This window comes from Microchirus variegatus (genome assembly GCF_963457635.1).
Source record: "Microchirus variegatus genome assembly, chromosome: 3".
In the NCBI taxonomy this organism is placed as follows: Eukaryota; Metazoa; Chordata; class Actinopteri; order Pleuronectiformes; family Soleidae; genus Microchirus; species Microchirus variegatus.
Window position 1 is genome coordinate 21,613,124 of NC_139804.1, and position 22,498 is coordinate 21,635,621.

Here is a 22,498-nt window from a genome sequence, read left to right on the forward strand (position 1 = left end):
AGCAGCAGAACAGGTTGGGTGACCATCGATAGGAATTCTCCGGCTTTGGGTTTGACACACGAGTGTATGTTAGAAAGTCAGCAGCGAGGAGAAGAGGGGGAGACTTTTGTTACTCCGCCCGAGAACTGTGGTGGGAGGGAGCCTGACGTGAAGCGTATGAGGGCAGTGGCGAGTTGGGACGCGTCTTTGAAGAAGCAAAGTGTTGGAGAGGGACCCTCCGTAAATACGTGCTTTGATTCCTTTGAAGAGACCAAATACAGAGACTTTGTAGGTCCGTGTGAGTCGCGGCGGCGGAGGCGTCTCTCAGTGGTCTGTTGGTTCGTCGGACTGTCCATCCAATGTGCGTAAAGGGGCTCTATTTCCTCACGGTCCTGTTTGGACTCGCAGTTTCAGGTGAGACCCGGATTTTGTTTAGTTTGAGTGAGTTTGTCTACACGAGTGGAATTAACTGTTCGAAGGTGTTTACCTATGTTTTCCGAGCTTTTCTAACTCAAACATCTAGTTGTCACGCTGAGGATACAGTCACATCAAAGGCAACACTATCATAGCCCTCTCCTCGTCCTCGACCGTGGTTGTGTTCCACCACTTCAGACAGTCAAGTGTTTTCTCACACCCCAGGAGTCGTGTTAAGGTATAACCGGACGATCCTTCAGCGGCGCTTCCCGGCAATCACACTTTGAGAGGGAAAGAGAAAACCCTGATTGTGTGTCCATCAGTGAAAGCTCCACAGGGAGCTCTATACAGCCTTCGTCTCTTTGCGCGCGTCCGTGCGTCATTGGGAAGTGGAGCATTTGGCACGTTGGCACCGAGTGGGGCGCTCAAGCAGTCACTTGTGACAACATGATGACTTTCTACTTTAGGCAACACAATCCTGTACGCATTGTTGATGCAAACTCGCTCCTTTCCGGCCTATTAATGTGCATCCGTGCTTACGTTCACAGGGACTGTTAAGTGGCCCAGTGCACGCAGATAAGTCCACCTGCTTCCCGTACAAGAAGGCAGGATATGTCAGCAGGCTCAGAAACACACAGCCATGTAAATAAACACTTAATGGATAATGTCAGCTGGTTATAACGGTAATGGACCACGTTTTAATCTGTTTCACCTTATGAGTGGCAATTCATTCAGCAGCCACCAGCGTGTTTAACCTTGAATTTATCTGTGTCCATCCCAGTAAAGTGGATTATATTGACTGAACTTGTCCATCCTCTGCCAAAGTGTCATGTAGGGGATTTTCAATAGCAGCTGAAAGCTTCTTATGTTTATAAGGAGTGTGTGTGCTTGCAGATTACTGGATGAAGAGGTGTAGATGATCAAATAACAGCCTGTAGACGGAAGGTCAGGCATGTTGTGACTGAGTTCAGTTGCTTCTCATGTTTTCACGGTTGGCTTCTGTTGCCTTTGGGTTTTCTGTGTTGGTTAAAATGGCACAGCGTGATGAAACAAGCCAGCACACTCTTCACCTCATCCTCACGAGAAACATGTTGTGCAGCTGCAGTTACACTCTACATGCTAAAATAATTCCTTTTCATTTCTCCCTCTTCTCGTTTCTGCTCCAAGATGTAGTTGGTTTTTCTATGTCCGAAGCCCATACCGATCTTAAAAGAAGCTTTAGAGACGGCAGCATTCATTAGGTTTCTGAGAATAAAAAAGGGAAGGTCTCACAAATAAGTAATACTTGGTCAATTCATTGGATAATAACTCCTCTGCAGTGATCAAACACAGTTGATGTTCATTTGCAGTCTTGTTCTAAGTGTCATAGACAAAGACCAAACAGAATAATCTTTCTTTCCTCCTGCTTCTGCAACCACAGCAAGTTTTGCAGCACTTGAAATCGTCCATCACTCTGAAAGATAAACGGTCTGTACTGTGTTTACTGTAGAACGTGTTTCGTGGTGAAATACTTTAAAGGAGACAGTGATGCTTTAACTGTGAGGTGTAGTCTATTCTGAAAAAGAGAATGTCACTGAAAACAGATACAATCTGCAGGTTAGTCCATATATTCTTTTCAGCAGGGTATAAGCAAAGGAAGAAACGGCAGTTATGTTTCTGTCCAAATCGGCGACAATTTTATGAGAACCCCTCTTAAATGTGATTGGTAATGTCCAAGAGACTGCAGTGACACCACTGTCAGAAACCGTCTAACAGGAGTTTTTCTCTCACTCAATGAAGGATACAGGGTGTCACTTGCTGTATGGATTGTAAACCTCCTTTGAGGTGTTTGTAAAAAAAAAAAAGCTCCATTAAAGTGCACTTTCTTTTCAGTAAAAAAGAAAGTAATGAAGTATAGTCCAAGTGCCAACTCAGTTTACCATAATAAATAGATGGTTAAAAAAAAAAAAATCTACAAGTTTCGTCAGACTAGTTTCGATCTAAACTGTTGAGAAATAACAGATAGGGTGCCACGTTCAGTTAGTGGTTTGATAATTTATATCATGCGGGGGAATCTGACTCTGGTGCAACTGAAAGAAAACAACATTAGTTTGATTTCATTATCTGGGTACGTTTGTCTGACTTTGAGAAATTCAACTTAGTACAATTTTTTAAAAGTCAATAATTCAAATTTTCTAATGTCATGTAAAAGTCTTATGTTGAAGGAAAACTAACTGTGTTGTTTTTAAACCAATACATTCTCAAACAGGAGACTCAAAGTATTTTTATGACATTGTTTTTCATCCTCTGCCATCTGTTTTTTATTTTATTCTTCCTTTAATTCTTTTCCTCCAACATTTACTCGAACCAGAAACAGGTTCAAAGGCTGTGTGACGTGTGCCAACCTGTCCTGACTTACAGGTTTAGCACACACATGCACAGACACACATCAAGTGACTGTTGTCAAACGCAGCACAGACTGGCTTATTAGACTTTGTCAGGTTTACACGAGACAAGCAGCTTGTTTGTGTTTAGTGGGATGTAACGGTTATCTCTGTGCCACGGCGTCTCTAATCTCACCACAATAATGGGTCAGCAGAACACAACAGAACTGTGGTTTGTCGCTGCGCCTGTGCTCGAGCTGTGTGTTGACACACCTAGAGGGACGTTTGGCCTTTGTTTGCCGGGTTGACGGGATTGCCTCGGGGTGTGTGGAGTCGACAATGACACGTTCATGTGTACGAACACATCAATCCCCGGCACAAAGGGTTTAGGGTGACGGGCGCGTGTATCTGTGAAATGTTGGATGGAGAGTGTGTGAAAGCGAGGCACTCCCGGCCTCAAGCTTAAACCACAGGACTGCACTCAGCTCCAATTGTAAACAGGGATTTGAATTATTCTTATTTTTTTCACTGATTAGAAAGTGTTTGCAGGGTCATCTAAGGTTTGAGTGTGTGATCTTGCTGAAGCCGACGCATGGTTGGTCCATCAGTGCGTTTCCGCGAACAGTTAAGTGGTGCTATTATTGTAGCTGGACTGTGCCGTTTAATTGGACTATTGTTCTTGCAATTCCGAGTCTTCCGAGCATCCGAGGACTTTATATAATAATATTATATAAAGTCATATTCAGTTCTTTGAGCTGACAGTTCATAAACTCCACCTTGTTTGGTGAGACTTCTTCTTTGTCTACCGACTTTGTCTACCGTCTCACTTTGACAAATTAGATTTAGTTACATTTCATATGGACTAACATACTGCATTTGCACATTTTATCAGCATGGTCACATTCTTACTCTCTGCAGGTCCTTGACCTCTAAAAAAAGTACTCAGTGCATTCAGTGGAATAAATTAGCGGCCTATTACAGAATGAGCAGATCTGTATTGAGCAAAGAGGAATGTCACCATCTGTTGCTATTTGCAGACTAGTTTGTGCTCAAATGTGGAGGGGATATTATGTCTTTTTTATACCAATTTATACAAAATACCCAGTTTATACAAAATTAACTTTTTAATTATTTAAATCCTGATATTTCGGACTCTGGAGGTCCTGTCAGTCGGCAATATGTGAAAAAAAAATTACTCACTCATGTTTTTGTGGTCCTCCTCAGTCTAAGTTCAAGAGATACATCTCGAGATGTTGACTTCCGCACTCATTGGGACGTCACAATGCGCTAAATTCCTGGAATTGGTGTCTCACGGAGCTCCGCTTTGTCCGTAAAATATGCGAGAGTGCTGGCAAAGGCAACAGCATCCGAAAACTGAAAGACCGCTAAAAGTTGTATTCTTGGCTCCACAGTGCAGCACAGAGTTCTACACAAACTTCCAGCCTCAGATGATTTATCTGTCCAGTGGATACATGTTATATATGATGGCAATGTGCCTGCTAGAGCCTGCAAATGATCACTTAGAAGAGATACTGCTAAACTGAGCATTCTGAACAGGGCTGTTTTGGAAGGGTGATTGAACTGCTGTGGTGCTTCATCCTTATGGTATTTTGACCAAAGCATGACAGACATGTTCATGAGGACACCAGGGAACAAGGTTAACTTGGAGAAATAGGGGATAATATGACTCCTTTAAAGTACTTACCTTTGTCTGCTGTTGCTGACTAATAAATGCTAACTGTTAATTCAGTTTTACTTGACACAGCACTCAGCTATTTAAATGAACGAGACCGTGAGCTGATGAATGACGGAGAGGGAGGAGATGATAGTGGGTGGGGCAGACAGAGGACAGGTTTCAGTCACACCTGAGCACTTGTGAATGAGAGGCGGCTCTTAATCAATTAGCCTATTATGTCATTGACGTGGATGTAGTGTGAAGTAAATGCACCACACATGCCCTTTTGGCTGCTAGGGACACAATCACAGTCAAAACAACAACAAAAGAGCGAGTTTAATGACGTTTGGACACAGAGTGGGATCATGGGATTTGTGTTCTTGTGTCACTTGGTTCTGCTGTGCATTTTCTCATCCCGGGGAGAGCTTTGGCAGCAGAACGAGTAGCAAATGGTAATGAGTTGTTGCTCGTGTTCCATTTGTGACAAATAACACACAATAAAAAGAAAAAAAAAAAAAAAAAGCAACAGAAGACAACACATTACCGAACGAGTAGCAAGAACTCTGATGTCTGTGGAGGTTTTCCGTCACCCAGGTCATAGTCATCTTCAGTCCTTAGCTGTAGGCAACTGGACTTTTAGGGGGTTTATAGTGGACACAGTAGCATGACACTGTCCTTTACTTAAATAATAGAAATATGGATTTAACAGTGTTCGTAGAAGACGAAAAAACACATTTTGTAAAGTCTGAAGATGTGACCAATAAATACACACCCCCAGGATGTCCAAGCTAGGGATATCGGGAGGTTGTGCATTATTCCCAGGGCAGTTTACCAAGGGTGCACCTGGTGTGCCACAGGTGTGTGAGCACTAAGGGTTAAGTAGCATGCTATACCATTTGCTAGGGTGCCCCTTTAAGGTGGAAAGCAAAAAGCAGAGGTGTGTGCCTCCTCCACAGCATGGTTTCTGATCGGTGTATACACTTTATCATTGGCTGAACGGTTCGTCTGGTCGGGAGCAGAGGTGGAAGTCACAGTGGGATTGGATTCAGTCTGACTCATTCCACTGCAGGACACTAAACATACTAGTCCAGCTTCACAGTAAATATGGGCAACAAAGTTTGTCTCTCAAGGCTTGGATTGTCAGCCCAGCGGATGCTTGTGTGCATGTAATGAGGTGGATCGAAGCACAAGTACTGGGCCCCCCCATCCCCTGAGGAGTTTGTAATCCTGGGGAGAAGCTGTTGAGTCAGCTGCGTGGTGGGAGTGGAAGAGGTTTGATGGATTAAACTCTTATCCTCACTCACCCACTACACGTTTCCTGTGGACAGTGCAGCCTGATGCATTACAATTGGCCCTAGAGGAAAGAGGAGGGGGGAAAGAAGTGGAGAGGAGAAAGAGTTCAAAATAAGAGGCTTAAACTTAGTCTCTGTTTTGACTCACCTTTAAAGACTACAAAACTATAGAATACTTAAAGGGGTCATATTATACCCTATTTCTCCAAGTTAAACTAGTTCCTTGGTGTCCTAATGGACATGTCTGTGACAGGATTTGGTCAAAATACCATAAGGATGAAGCACCACAGCAGTCACCCTCAATCACCCTGCCAAAACAGCCCTGTTCAGAACGCTCTGTTTAGTAGTATCTCTTTAGGTCCACCTTAAAGGTCTACCTTAAAAAAAGTAAAACAAAAACTTAAGGGACAGGAAATGACATCAGCCACAGAGGCTACTGGGAGATAACAGCAGTTATTCATCCACTGGACAGATAAATCCTCTGAGGCTGGAAATTTGTGTAGGACTCTGTGCTGCACTGTGGAGCCAAGAATAGAACTTTTCGCGGTTTTCCAGTTTTCGGATACTGCTGCTGAGGTCCGCGAGACAACTATTCCAGGAATTTAGGGCATTGTGACGTCACAATGAGCACGGAAGTCAACATTGCGTGTGAGTCATCTTTTTTCACACTTTGCCGACTGATAGGACCTCCAGAGCCCCAAATATAAGGATTTAAATGATTAAAAAGTTGATTTTGCATAATATGTCCCCTTAAAGATTGTTAATTGTTAAAACCTTTAAAACTCCTGGTGCCAGCTTCAACTCTACAACAGGCTATGATACATTTTAGGACCTCCAGAGTCCCAAATATAAGGATTTAAATGATTAAAAAGTTGATTTTGCATAATATGTCCCCTTAAAGATTGTTAATTGTTAAAACCTTTAAAACTCCTGGTGCCAGCTTCAACTCTACAACAGGCTATGATACATTTTAGGACCTCCAGAGTCCCAAATATAAGGATTTAAATGATTAAAAAGTTGATTTAGCATAATATGTCCCCTTAAAGTTTGTTAATTGTTAAATTCTTTCAAACTCCTGGTGCCAGCTTCAACTCTACGACAGGCTATGATACTTTTTATAGCCAAGCTTTGTTTGTAACAGGCCTGACTTACCTCACTGCCACCTGCAGGCTGTATATTGCCATATGTGGCTATACAGTGCATTATTGAAAGTATTCAATGTGTATAAATCTTCCCCCCCAAAACAGTCTACAGTCACCTGGAGGAAAACAACACAATTTTAGACCCTGGCTGCACAATTTTTCTTCCTTCCTTTCAGCTATTAGTGCAAGAATAAGGTCAGCCAGTGAGGTTTGGTGAGAAAGCTTCACCTGCAGTGACACAGTGTTCACATCCATGCTGTAGGTGCTGTATGGGGCTTGCATCACATCACAACATTAGGTTTCCCCTCAACTGGAACAAAGGCAGAGAAAAACAGCCCCAGAGAACACATAAGTGCATGTGTACATACTGTACCTTCAGCAATAAGGAGTGCTTGCTTGTTTTGGCATAACTGCATATTTGACAACTGGAATGGACGAATGCCTCCACAGTGCTCATTGGACTATAGTAAACACTTGTGTCCATTTCAGGCCCCCCCCCACCCAACATTGCCTCTTAACTCTGTGTCCTCCGCCTCCTCTGCAAACACACTGTTACCTGAACCTTCTATTCCCAGCCCTCAGTCCAGCCCCACATGAAAGAAAGACATTGTTTTAAAAAAAGAAAGAGGGGAAACTAACCTGGGCTTGTGAAACCTCTCACAAAGAAGAGAAGAGACTCTTTGTATAATCCACTGAGCTCTCTATTTTTTGTATTTTTTTTTTGTCCCTTCCTGAGTGTTTCCTCCAAAACCGGCACATCAGAAAATTAGGTTTCCTTCTGTGGTCCCTTTGTTTGTGAGCCATAATGAAGGGAGGCAAAGCACAAACACACACCGTCTAGGAAATAATGTAATGAACCCAATTTCCTGATCGTGAGAGTCAGGGCAGTGACTTGATTTTTTACTGGGTCTCCAACTGTGTTTCCTCCACTCTGTTTAAAGCTGCAGTGCATAACTTTTAGACATATACAAATCCAAACCAAGATTCAAACCATTGTCACGTGAGTTCATACAATACAAATATCAGCTCCACACGTCTCTCTCTGTGTTAATCAGGATAGCTGTGTTTAGTGCTTGTGTCGACCGGCCACATTCTGCTCAGGAATTGATTTGGTTTATGTCAAGACGGAGGCAACAGCAACATTGAGCAAGTAAAGTGAGACTAACTGAAAACACAAACACTCTTTTCAGCCTCACAATATTTACATCAGTGCGTCTATAAGGGGACCCACTTTTTCAAGATGGCAAACTATTGTGACCCAAATCATGACATGAATTGTGACAAAAGCAAATTTGGGCATTGTTGTAGTGACTCATTTACAGCTGTTTAAAAACACTTACACATACATCTTAAGTATAAGGTTGGGAAAAATCAGCAAATTTGCTCCCTTATGGTCCCATCTGTGGGTCTTGACCCAGTCTTTTTCTGCTGCTTGACTTAATGAACTAAAACAGATATGATGTAATCGTGATGATGCGGGGTGACAGTAGCTCAGTGGTAGAGTGAGTCGTCTTTCAACTTGAAAGTTGTGTGTTCGATTCTGCTCGTCTACATGCCGATGTGTCCTTGGGCAAAACACTAAACCGCATGAAAGACAAGTGATAGAAAATGCACTGCACTATATGTGCTGTATGAAATTGTGAGTGAATGGGTGTGAATGGGAAAACTCTAGTGTAAAGCAGCTTTGAGTGGTCATCAAGACTAGAAAAGCACTGTATAGCTGCAGGCCATTTCCCATCATGGATATTATGCTGTATATTTGTATTTGAGTTGTGAAGGCAGCTCTGTCCCCTCTGATTCTCCCTTCATATCTGCATATTTATGAGTGACTGCAGCACCAACAATCCCCCAACATAAGGTGACAGTGCACAAACACTTTGATAAGGATCTTGAGGCAGGCATATTTTGTTGACTTTGCACAAAGATATTCATAGAAGAAAAATATTTTGAATACCAGAAAATGTTTGTTGACCAGTTATGACAAGAGCTCAGTATGGAGTATGCCTCTGCAGTGTGAAGCACAACCAGAAGGGCCAGAAAATGCTCTTCTGAGCTTTGAAAAGCTAGCCTTGGTAATGGTTGCTAAATACTGTATAATGAATACATCTGAAGAGGTGTTGTTTGTCAAATGTCCTCATAGTTCAGAAACTTTAGTGCAGGGGTGTCAAACTTGTTATAGTTCAGGGGTCACATGGAGTGCAATTTTATCTCAAGTGGGCCAGACAGGTAAAATACTACCATTACTACCTATAAACAACAAGAACTCCAAATGTTTCCCTATGTTTCACATTTAATGTATCTAAAAGTATCTTTTTACAAAACACATTATCAACAACCTGAAGTTTCTTGTGAAAAATAAGCGCAGTTAACAATACTATGCCTAAGATTGCTATTTACGCATTACAACCGACAGATCAAAGTGGATCTATAAACATTTTGTCACAGGTATCTGTAACACAAACATTATTTCTAATCACAATGTGAAATTTTCACAAATTCATTAAACCTGCGGGCCGGATCGGACTCTCGGGTGGGCCGCTTCTGGCCCATGGGCCGTATGTTTGACACACCTGCTTTAGTGAAATATGGTAGAGGAAATTTCATTTGATCCAAGGAATGAATGAATAGCTTTTAGAGCACGTGTTAAAGGAGTGTTTGTCAGCCAGCACACTTAATAAACAGGTTATTAATAAAACATATTAATTGAACTGCATCTTTCAGTCAATGACTGTATAATGCATTATGAAAAAAGATCTGCCTTTTCATTCTTTATCATATATATGCATATGTTAATAACTCCTGCCAAATGTGTGTAATGACACAGGATGTTTGCATAGCTACATACTGTATGTAGCAATGTGACACTAAAAAAACTGTACATATGGGTGGCATTATGCACTTTAAAACCTGCCTTTCCCTGTTGACATTGGCTGAAATGTTGCACAGGCATGTCCAACACGATGTGATATTTTCTCTGCCCGCCTGGGAGGGCCAGACTTTGGCTGCCTGCCTTGTCAAGTAAACCTAATCACACTCTCCTGGGCTTGGTTTGATGATTTTACAGCAGATGAAAGTATCTTGGCTCCTTTGGCTTCAGACAGGCAAGTGGACCAACGTATTTTGTACCAATAGTGTTGACAGGTAGAAATAAAGTGCAATGAAGGTTCAGCAGGTTCATTTTATCATGATATATTGCATATTGACATAAATTATGGACTAATGCCAACACCACTACATTTAATGGATTTTCACACACACACAAACACAGGGAGAGAGAGGGAGAAACTTTGAATACTGAATGTGGAATGTGACGACACTGAAGATCAAGCATTAAAGAACAATGGAAGGTAACTGTTTACAACCTCTTCCACTTATTCCTGATCATGCCTTAAAACAGCTGGCGATTACATTACCAAAAATAATCCCAAATGCATACAGGGGATACAGACCTGAGGTGAAATGACACATGGGCAAGTCTTTTCTATAATTTCCTCTGCCAAGTGTGTTCTGTTTTCACCTATGTTCACCTGCTGGTTTGTAAGTAACAGGATAAAGATTGAGTGAGGAGGTGTGGACCAAGGACTTGACTGAACATGACTGAAATTCTCGTTTTTAATTGTCACAATTTTTCCTGGGAACCAGATAGCACAGTTTTCACACACTTTTCAAAAAGACTAATTCAACTAAACTTTTATTGACGCTTTATATGACCCAAGATTATTTTTTTCTTCTTGTTCTAACTGGGCAAACTAATTTAAACTAATATCCCATATTCTTACATAAAACCTTTATAGACACCACTTCAGAGTGTCATTGTTCTGTATTCCAGAAAAGACAGTCGCAGAATGCCGGTCAGCGTCTGCAAAATTTAAAACATAATTGAGATGAATTCATGCATTTGGCTGCACTCAGGTCCTGCCCTCCACTCAAGTAAATAACTCCATCTTAATAAGCTGTGAAAGCGCCCTCTGTCTGTCTCTGCCTCTGTGTGCTGGGTGTGGTCAGCACTGGCAGGATGTCCAGACATAAACAAAGGACCGACTTGGACTGGACAGAGAGACGGGCTGGACTGGACGAATGGACAGACAAAGAAAACAAACAACAAATCAGTCTAATGTTATCTCCTCATTACCGGCTTGCACTTATGAAGAACAATGCATGTCCATCATTTTGTTCTCCTCCAGCCCAATTCACTACACTTCTTACTCACTCACTCTCTCCGTCATACTGCTCTTGTGCATCACTTAAGCTCACTTTCCCACTCATTTATCTCTCTTTCTCGAAATGAGCTAAATTCTATGTGCTTAATGCCTTCACTCATGTAATGGTACACATCCTTCTTTTCCAATTAGTCCTTGCTAATGCCTGATTAAACACTGATCATGTACTTTTAGCAGCCGGGACATAATGGTCGTAGTAATGGAGGCACTGTACATAGTCCCAAATGTGCTCTAATTTCACTAATATCCACTCTGCCTTCAAAAAGACCCAATTAACCCAAATTCTTAATCAGCTCAGCTTATTTCCGAAGACAGCATAGTTGAAATCAGTGGGTTTTCCATTGCTGATTAGCAACACATATATCAATTAATTTACTGTAAATAGAATGATTAAATTTAATTGAGGAAATTAGGTCTGAAGGACCTGCAGTCTCCCCTCATTTATGCAGCACCATGAATCATTTCAGCATAAGCAGGTAGCAGGTCTACTACAACTACAATACTTATCATGGGCAATATACTTGAAAAAATGATATGATGAGCATCTAAAATAACACTATTGCTGTTTTCATCTTACTGTGTAGTTGGTACCTGGCTAGTGTTGTCCCATGAAGCAATTTGTGTTTCTCGCAACAGGAAAACAGACCATGGGAGTTAAGCATTTAATATTATGTACACGTCAGTTTCAGTGGTGAATACGCTACGACAGCAAGGGAAGCTCAGCTTCCTCTAAAATATTTGCTGTGTTGTATTTACATAATTTCAATACTGTATGTGTCACTAGTTTGTTCAGAATCAGCTGTTTATCACGGATGACGGATCGTTTTACGTGATTTCTGTATTATTCCCGTAGCAGCCTCCGCATTAAAACCACTTGAAGCTCGGCTTCAACCGACGACACAGAATTGTTTATTTCCGCTGTGATGAGCTCGATGGTGATTGGGAAAAAACATCACTTTCCCGGAAACGCAGCTTCTCTTGGAGTCAAAGGAGCAGTGGGCTGGTTGCGGATGCTATGCTTCTGCATGATGTTTGGAGGAACTGTCTGAAAGGCGGAACCAGTTTTTGAATGACAGTATTACAGAAACATACACGACAGCGGAGCCTTTTCTGCCTCAGTCCTGTTGGAAATCTGTAGACAAATAGCTGGTGATTGCATTTTCACTTGTACTTTAAAAAAGGCGCATATCCTTGTTCTAGTAACTGGGTCTCAAATGAGCTTCCCCTGTTTCAAAGACCAGGAACTTCCACTGGTCAGTTTACTCTTGAGTGCAAAAGGGCTGAATGCCCCTGCAACATTCTGCCTCCACTGAATGACCTGTTTTTCTCTGTGTCTTTCGCTGTGTTCAAAGTACACGACAATCTGAAGTTAGGAGTTTTTAGTTCTGAAGAAGAACGGGGACTGTTCAAATGTGCTTGTCTCATGAATGTGGTAAAGACAGCATATTTATAAACAGGGTGTATCAGTTCTGACGGCACACAACTGCTGGACCAGCCGCCAAAACAAGAGCCTCGGATAACAACACATAGAGACGGGGTGTGACATCACATTTGCACAGCTAATGTTTGTTCCCTGACATCATGTGAGGCTGAATGTTTCATATTAGACTTTTAACAATAGACAGATCACAGTGAAGCTCTGGCAGAACTGCTCTGTTGTTGGGCAAATTAAAGTGTTGACCTGATGTGTGTGCTTTGTGTTGGAAAGTCAAGGGATTCAAAATGTCAATACAATTCTTCCCTAGGCCATTTTTTATATTACTCCAATCCATATAATTGCTCATAAGCTTTTTCTCAAAGTGAGGAACATTTGACACATTTAATGTAATCCAAACGTCTGTGTGTGGCTAAAAACAACTTATCAACTATACATATTTTTAGAAGGAGGCTTGTGCTTGATAACAGGACTGGTATTGTTGTGAGACATGCGATTCTGCCGTTCCCTCCCTGTATCTTTGCCAGGCTTCACATGGAATATGAGATGTTTACTTGTTGGCTCAGATTCTCAGACTTCTGCTGAGATTTCACACACACTAAGCCTACAGAGGAGTCATTAGGTAAACTGATACAACCAGCCCTGATGCAATCTGCTTAATGAGTGTCCTAAACACATGAAGTTTGATCCACTAACTCCAGTGTTTCTTTACACTGAACTTAAAGCGAGGGAGAGAGGAGGCCTCTTTCTCCACAATGGAGTCGATCCATTGGAGCGAGTCTTGTGCTGACGTACAGTTAAATATTGTCAAATATGTTTAATTGTTAATTATTGTTTTTGTGAGCAGAATGAGTGTAATTGCTGCCTCCTTCATCTGAAAACAGGCTCTGTCAAGCAATACTATCAGACCCGCGTGAGGGAGCGCTGAACTGCTGAACGGTCAGGTTTTTTGTTTTCGGTTCATAATCCAACCTGTTTGTCTGTCTTGATATAAAACAAATCATTTCCTGCGTGCAATATGGGAATGCCGCCAGGTGAAAAACTTATTTTTTTAAGTTTTACGGTATATATAATGCAGTGTAATGTACTGAAACACGTTTTTTTAATTGAAGGAAAAGTAACACTGAGATAAGACTTGAAGATGAGCAAAGACAGACTCTTATTACAGTGTGTACGCTGTCCGTAACACTCACTCACTCACGCTCCTTCCTGGTTTCATCAGGCTCATTTAAAACACTTAGAGCTCAGAGCACTGCCAGGGCCCAGTGATGAGAGAGAAGCCTGTCTGTTTAATGCTGTGTGGCGGCTGGCTGGTCTCTCCACTCTCTCATCCCAGCCCACAGGAAACTCTTTCCAGCCTGATAAGGAACAGAACGTGATGCCCGAGGAGCCAAGAACATGCTGATATTTTTCCCAGTTAACTCTGACCTTAACTACAATTATAATGAAGAGGAAATGATATGGCTTAATTTGCCTTCTTTCCTCGACTTCATATTTCTACGCCTCAAGCTTTGTGCTATCTTGCTTTTAAGCAGTGGGATAACCCACTTGATTTTATTTAACCCACATTTTAAATTGCTGAGTAGAGCCTAATTATTTTAGGGACCAAAGCCTTTATGATACAATTCATATCTTGCATTTTTGTGAATCCCTTAACCGTGTTAGCTCCTGACTGCATCAATAACAGAAGGATGAAACATGTATTCTCGTGATTGAGTCCTTGTTCGCATGCGGTGCGTAGGCTATGTTTGAAAACGTTAATAGGAAAGGAATAAGCTTTGTAACCAGAAGGTTGCTGGTTCAATCATGGGATGGGCCAAGGGCTATGGTGCCTATGAGGAAGGAACCCAATCCCTCATTGATCCCTGGGCACAGATAAATGCTGCCCACTGCTCCTGCGCCTGGCTTTTTAACCCTAACCCTAGTTAACAAAAACGAATGAAATAATGAAAAACTTAAAGGTCCCATATTATGCTAAATCAACTTTTTAATAATTTTAATACTTATATTTGGGACTCTGGAGGCCCTATCACTCGGCAAAGTGTGAAAAAAGACGACTCACTCATGTTTTTGTCGTCCTCCTCAGTCTAAGAACAGGAGATAAAACCACGCTCACTGGGACAAGACGCTAAATTCCTGGAATTGTTGTCTCGTGGAGCTTCGCTTTGTCCATAAAACACACAAGAGTGCTGGCGAGGGCAATGGTATCCGAAAACCGGAAGTCCGCAAAAAGTTCTATTCTTGGCTCCACAGTGCAGCACAGAGTCCTACACAATCATCCAGACACAGAGGATTTATCTGTCCAGTGGATACATGTTATATATGAAGGCAATGTGCCTGCTAGAGCCTGCAAATGATCACTTTTCCAAATGCTAACTGCTGGTAGCGCCAAGTGTGGCTGATGTCATTTCTTGTCCCTTATGTTTCGTTTTACTTTTTTTTCTTTTTTAAGGTGGAACTGGGCTGTTTTGGCAGGGTGATTGAACTGTTGTGGTGCTTCATCCTTATGGTATCCTTTAAATTGAAAAAAAACCAAAAACATTTTTGTTAAATGAAATAAAACTAAAAAGAAAAGAAGAATAGTTTTCAGTTTCAATGACAGTGATAACTTAAAACTGTAGTGAAAATGTGCTTAGTTTTCATCTTTGTAACTTTATTTCATACATAGGTCTTTTGGCCTCATATAAAGTGCATTTATTTTTTCTCTTTTATGCACATTTTGCACTTCAGGTTAGGTTCTTGTAGACTGTTTTATTTGATTCAGGGATGATTGTTCATCTAACATCCTAATATATTTTTAAAATGGCATCTTTTACTGGCTTTTTATGACACAGTAGCTATTATGACCTTTCGAATCTTGCACCTGGCAAATACTCCATATTACAAACAACTAAAACTAAGCATTTAGTAAGAACAAAAAGTCATAAAAAACAAGCAAGCCCTTTCTAAAAACTAATTAAAACTAAAAATGCACAACGAAATAAAAACTAAAACTAATGAAAAACTAAAAACAATTATAACCTTGCTTCATCCACATAAAAATTCAAACCCCAACTATTACAAATAAGCATGGTTAAGTCCACAGGTGTCACTACTCATCTCGCTTCCTGTAAACAAATGTGATAACATCGCACATTGACGTTGAACAGAGAGCGGTGGACACACCGCAGTTGTGATGATGATGTTACAAGCCAAAACCTCTTTTTTCCATGTCTACATGTCGTACACACTGTGAGTGGAGGAAAATCTTCACCCTGACAGGAGTTTTCCAATTTGTGCATTTTCAACGGACTAGTGCTGAGTCACAGTTTCTGTGTTTCCACTCATTTTTGTGATGTGCAGCTTCCTTATATGGAATGTGTAATGACGTTAGGGCTGATCCTTGCTACTGTGATCACGTTGGCACCTATGCTGCAGCTTTGCAGATGGATTGTCGGCTGTGTGCCAGGACATTGACTTAAACAAGGCCAGACATGGCTTCTGATAATATTGGAGCATATGGAGCTCTACCTATAAATAGTCCAGGTGATTTGGACTCGGCAGCAGACTCATGGACATCCTCCGAGACTTTGAGCCACAGTCACTGTACATTCTCACTGGGCTGCTTCAGAATACAAGTTGGATGGAACTTGATAAACAAGACTCGATGACAGGGAGATGCGATCTGTTGATTTCTGATGTGGTGTTGACCAGCTGCCAGGCAGCAACTCAGCATTAAGCTGGTCTCTGCCTCAGACGGTACATGCATGTGTGTGTAAGTGTGTGTCTCTGTGCAGTGTGCTGTATGTGTGTGTGTGTGTGTCCACTGCTGGGTCCACTCTGGTGAGCTCCATCCATCATTATATAGCAGACCCAAATTGTTGCCAATATCGCTGTCCGCTCTTTCAGTTCATTTGTTCTCCGTCTAATAGATCTATCATACAGTGTGAAGATTGATATCGTCCATATCCATATAATATACAGCAGACTCTCAATTTCAGCCCTGCCTCAGCTGCAGTCGTGCAACTCAGGTGGGTATTATTTGTGGAAGTGTCACAGATTTGTCCTCCTGACCGGAAATCAGGTGACTTTAGGATGTAATGACGCAGATTTCTTAAGGGCGTTCACTTACAGCTTGCAGATCTAATCTCATGATTTCAATATTTGGACATATCTGCAGAATTGCAGACGCTGTGTATATCTCGGATAAAGCTATAGTGACAACTTAGAGTTAGTGATTTTTCTTGCAGCAGCTCTGCGTAGGCAGAGGCAGGGTCAGTGGGTGCACTGCATGCACTCACTGAACTGGAAATTACTGATGTGGGTGAATTCAATCTTCAAGTCTTGTGCTGTAGTTTTTTTTGTAAATGTAGTTGTGTGTCTTTTACAAAAGCTTAGATGTATGCATTGAATTTATTTTTGCTCTGTTCTATGCATTCTGCTTTGTAAGTAACCTCTGCTGCTGTGCCGTATGCTTGTGTTTTGCAGGCGTGCTGCAGGTCAACGGGATGCGTGTATACACATCTGGGGAGATGGAGGCAGTCAACGGCACAGATGCTCGTCTCAAGTGCACATTCGAGAGTTCCTCTGCAATTAATATCAACTCCCTTGTTATCACGTGGACCTTTAGACCTCTCAAACCAGGACGAGAGGAGTCGGTAAGTGTGTGTGTGTGTGTGTGTGTGTGTCTCTGGGAGAAAGTGATCAAATCTCAAACCTTGTCAGTGTGTCAGGGATCATCCACCCCCTCAAGAAAGTGAGAGAGGTGGTGATGAGTCATGTGGCTCCCTATGGAGAAGCTAAGACAGCATATGTCTCAGTGTGTGTGTCTGTACCTCTGTGTGTGCACATACTGAGAATAGAGTGAAGAAATAATCAGCCAGTTGGGGTTCATAGCTCTCTCTCTCTCTCTCTCTCTCTGAGAATGAAATATCATTCCTCAGCTTTCTGCTTTTTGTTAGGTGGCTTTCTGTCTGTGACAATCCAACCATAATCTGTCTCACTGTTGCTACAAACACATCTTCTTCAAACTCCACAATAGGTGTTCCACTACCAGCAACGACCCTATCCACCTACAGAGGGCATTTTCAAGAAGCGCATTGTTTGGGCCGGTGACATTATGGGCAAAGACGCCTCCATTGTAATTCGACAGGTCAAGTACACCTACAATGGCACTTACATCTGCCAGGTCAAGAATCCGCCAGACGTTCACGGCCCGGTAGGAGAGATTCGACTCCGTGTTGTCACTACAGGTCAGAAGATTCATTTACAGACATGTAACCTTCATTTCTCCCCTGTTTTTCCTGGGATGTAGCATTTTTGTTTTTGGGGCACTTTACAAAGGACGGACTAAGCCTCTTGGAGCTCTTAAAAAAGGCCAACCATCATTTTAGTGTGACATACAACAGTTAGCCTACTGACTGCACTGTACTGCCTTTGTCATCGCCTATGACTGATATATCTGGGATAATTTTAACCTGAGTGAACCCACTTAAAGGAGGTGATGAACGCCATTCCTTTCACTAGTGGTTAGTTTATTGCCCTGTGTCACAATGAAACCATGGATCTCAGTAACAATTTTACAATGGTCACTTTTGTGTTTTGTTTTTACTTCAGTCCCTCTTTCGATTTATTGTTTAACTGATCCAATTGGTGAAATTAAAATAATGAGCATGGTCCCAAGAATATATACAGATGCTATAAGAATGTGCAATATAGAGTGTTTTATATCCCTTTCTTCAGCACAACCTGGGTAATCTGATGAAAGAAACATTTATTTTCACCAACTATATAAACACAAAAAGTAATCAAAATTTTTAAAATTGGATTTACTTTTGTTCAGTTCAAAGTTCACGTGGCTCATTTTTATGAACAGAAAGAAAACATCTAGTCTAATTTTGTGACTTCTGCACAATTATTGCTACTTTATATCACTACTAAAAATGTGATATAAAATTAATCATCACTTGCATGACTCAACATTCTCAACAATTTTTTTAAAGCATGAAGATCTATAAACTGTAAACACAAACCACCAGGATATCCATGTAAGGAGTACCCATAGCAATTCACCATGGTTGCGCCTGTAGCGCACACCTATGCCGCATAAGTACTAAGGTTTAATATTAATATGAATAGTAGTAGTTGTAGTAATATTATAAAACTGGACATTTTAGTTGATTTAGTCGATACTCTGGACACCCAGCTTGAGCTATTCCATGGTCACTGATATAATGAGGATTTGTTAATTATATTTTCACCATCTTACTTACAATTACAGTGGAGAGTAAAAGTCATACAATAAACACAGTGGGTATTTGTAATGTCTGTACCAAATTCAGACATTCAAGGAAATCGAAATCCCTGCAGTGTTTCAGTCTGGGTTAAAGTGATTGACCGTGCACAGTGAAGTAGCTCTGAGCAGTAATAGCCCCTTTGTTTTGTCACGTAAACACACTCAGTCTGGTTTTCCTTTGTTGCCTTCTCACCTACAGCGTCGTTCTCTGAAATTCTACGCCTGGTTTTGATCATCGCAGGCAGCATCGCCGGTGTGATCATCCTCCTCGTCATCGTCTTGTCTTGCAGGAGGTGCAAGAAAAAGGGACAGAGACACCTGGAAGGGAATGAGGAAGCGCCTCGCAAAGAGAGAAAAGACCCCACTGCGTGGTAAGACCAAGAGACAGACAGAGGGGAAAGGAGAGGGGGATAACTCTGTCTAACTCTGGGGATTGGGGCATGTGGTGCTAATTCTTGGGGCCTGGGGCTCTTTTCCTTCTGGACACTTCACTTCTGTGCTCCTCTCCATCTTCAGTCCGGTCGCAAACCTGGACCAATATATGGGCAGCTGTCATGAAGCAGAAATAAAATGAGAATGTGTCGTTGTGTAGAAAGCTGTAGGTGCTGAGCTGTAGCCCAAAGTCTTTTGTATCTTTTATATCACCGTACCTATGTGCCTTTTATTTCTTGTAAGAACCAGCTCAGTTTATTTTTACTTGTTCCTGACACATTTCCTGTTTAGAGACAATGTTTTGCTGATGTAGATGAAGAACAATGGTGTATCGCTGCTGTTTACTTCCCAACTAATACATTATCACTCCCACTGCATACCTATGCAGTGCAGCCCCCAATGAATGACACATTGTTTCAACAAGCAATACAGACTCTGAAGAATAAGTGAGCACTTCAATGACCACATGATGGGAAACATGATGAAACCCCATTCAAAGATTTGCAACGTTCCTATTTCCATTTCATTTCACTGCTGAGGTTCTATTGCTTTGTATTTCTGGCACACTGTGGTGTTATGAGACTGATTTATTTCAACTGCTGCAGCAATAATCAAAATGTATTAGAGTAACCATGACCTGATGATGAGCACTTGTTGGAAACAGACATTTCATACTGATAGAATTGGATCAGCACTTTTTATTTTGTATTTTATTTTTCATTGAAGTGGCTGTTTTTCTTTTTTTTTTTGTTACACCATATCGTGTGGCCCATTGTCTGTTTTGAACAATGAGCTACTTGGTCATGTTTTCCTGGGCTTGTGGGTCTGCTTTGCTTCTCTCTTGGGTTTTCAGATCTCTCTGTAACAGGTGATACATCTGGTTCCTGTGTTGGATAACGCAGGCACCAGTTTTAAAAAACACAATCCTCTCGGGGAGAAGTTGACGACTTCACTGTGATCTCGGCCGATCTTATTTATTCAGAAACAAATCCTTCACTGAAACGTTTAGTGCAGGAAGAAAGGAAGTCATTTCTACCGTAATCAGATGACTATGTGTAAACAGGATATTTTAAACCATCCTTTGCTCTCAATGTTGGAGTGAACTTGTGTGACTCTAACCCCTTTTTCCCTGCTGTTTGTGCTGCTGTCTGCTTTGTCTTTGTCCTCTCCCATTTTGTGTCACGTTTGTGCATTCGTGTGCATGAATAATTCATGGACATGTCATACGTGTGTATGTATGTGTGTGTGTTTGCTATGCTGTCTCCCCTTTTGCATGACCTCCCTCTGTGTGCATGTGTCCCAGCCACCCATCACGGGCCGTCCATCTCTACATGTCATACACATCTATAGAGATGGATAGTTCAGATGGCATGATCTCAGAAGCCAGCACCAAAGACCCGAGCTCCTCGGAGGAGGAGGGCCCAAGCTCAGATGATGATGGTGGTGACGATGACTCCGACTGAGGAAGTGGGAACAGACAGAGAGGCAACAACACTGATGTGAAGCCAGCCAGGAGGTTTGCTGGAGTGATGCCTACACGGCATGTGGATTAAGTTCCAGGATTCTGCTAAAAGGAGGCAAAATCAAAAGAGTGCTGTTGTTGTTGTTGCTGCTGCTGCAGTGTGGGAAACAAGCACCCTCTTTCTCAATTGAGGCAAAATGGAAAGAAAGTTTTGTGTTGTAAGTTTCCATTGAAGAACAGTTTGGAGCGATGCCTTGGCCATGGCTTTGAAACAGAATCAAAAGTAAGCAGAGTCTGCTTTTCAAAAAAATATTCTTGAGTGTGAAGAAATGCTGTGTCAAACCAGCAGGGCTTATGAAGTGAAAGGCAATATGTTCCTGAAGCTGGTTCAGAAGCTTTTGTAAAGGGGAAAAGGGACAATTTGTGTTCAATAATTGTCTTCTTTTTTAGAGACAGATCTTGTTAATTGTCACGAGACAATATTCATCAAAATCAGTAACAACAAACTATCGATTTCACCAAGGACACTGGCATATAGTGTACGTCTTGCAGTAAGCGTGAGGACAGTCGTACATAGTCCTGTGCCTTGGGTCTGTAACTTTTTTTTGCGAACAATTCATTATTTAAAAGCTTGTATGTTCCTCCATGAACTGGCAGATTACTTGGACAAACCAAGCACTGATTTGAATTTTCTCTCAGTAAGGTCACATATTTGATTGGTGAGTTAGAAATTGCATGTATGGGAATGTCCTGAGTGTCGTGTGGGATTGCACAGTCAGATCTGAAAACCCTTTGATGGCAAAATGTACCTAAGAGCCTCTTTTCTCACTGTGAGCGCCTGTTAATGCAACAGGTCTACTAACAAATGATTGTGATTTTTTTTTTTTTTTTACTTCTGTGACATACTTTTCTACTTGTGACACTATGTTTATAGAAGGTTTTTGTTGTTGTTGCATTTTTTTTTAGATAATACCACAAGTATTTTACTCTGTTATTTTAAAATGTCATCGCGTTTGTTTGTCATAGAGATTTTATTAAAACAAAAACAAGATTTTCTAATAAAACATGCCTTTAAATCTTTTACCACATTGTGTCACATGCATTCCACCACACAAAGTGTATTTGCGAAGACAACAGTTGGCCCAAGAAACAAATAATAGCACAACCTGACATGATTTGACACGGCTCATCTATTATTTAGGAGAGGAATCTCATTATTCAACATTTATTATGCATCATTATTTTTAATGTACTACCGCCAGTTGTGTGCTTATGGTGTGTCTGTCTGTAGAGTACTTTTCCTTGTTTACCTGTTTACATTTCATTGCATTACTGTTAATATTACTGCAGGGATTTGTTGTTTAATTTGTTCCAGGCTCAATATGTATTACATTAGCCATGCTCTGCCTTTGTGACTGAAGTCTGGTATTGCTTGTTAGATGTTCATGAGCATGAATATGTTACTGTGTGTGTATGAGTGTGTGTGTGTGCGTGTGTGCGTGTGCGTGTGTGCTTGCATGCGTGTGTGTGTGTGTGTGTGTGTACATTGACCAAAGTCTCTCCCTAAGGTGCAGCTTTAGTTACTGACTGACAGACATTTTGTGTGTGTGTTCCAGTATTTGTTACCTTCTCAGGACCAGTAGCCCTCATAGAGACAAAAACCTAGTCCTAATGAGGCAGTTATTCATAATTTGTATTATGGTTAAACTTAGACTGAGTCAACTGAGTGGAAGAAAACAAGAATCCATAAAAGGATAGCTGTGCTGTTCTGTGTGTGTGTGTGTGTCCGTGTGTGCACACTGGGTCAGAG

General features: G+C 41.4%; 1 protein-coding gene across 1 annotated transcript; it reads left to right on the plus strand.

Moving 5' to 3' along the window:
- Window positions 1-185: 185 nt before the first annotated feature.
- Window positions 186-21,693, plus strand: LOC310924661 (myelin protein zero-like protein 2). Its single transcript, XM_083886451.1, has 5 exons — window positions 186-393; window positions 16,988-17,157; window positions 17,541-17,751; window positions 18,994-19,165; window positions 20,530-21,693. The coding sequence occupies exons 1-5, from the start codon at window positions 339-341 to the stop codon at window positions 20,687-20,689; spliced, it is 768 nt and encodes a 255-aa protein (XP_083742577.1). The 5' UTR covers window positions 186-338; the 3' UTR covers window positions 20,690-21,693.
- Window positions 21,694-22,498: the final 805 nt, after the last annotated feature.

Excerpts from the sequence above, each read along its gene's own strand:
- LOC310924661 (XM_083886451.1), top strand. The coding sequence starts at position 339 with ATGTGCGTAAAGGGGCTCTATTTCCTCACGGTCCTGTTTGGACTCGCA. Across the intron at positions 394-16,987 it reads GTTTGGACTCGCAGTTTCAG|GCGTGCTGCAGGTCAACGGG; the intron begins GTGAGACCCGGA and ends TGTGTTTTGCAG. Across the intron at positions 19,166-20,529 it reads AGAAAAGACCCCACTGCGTG|CCACCCATCACGGGCCGTCC; the intron begins GTAAGACCAAGA and ends CATGTGTCCCAG.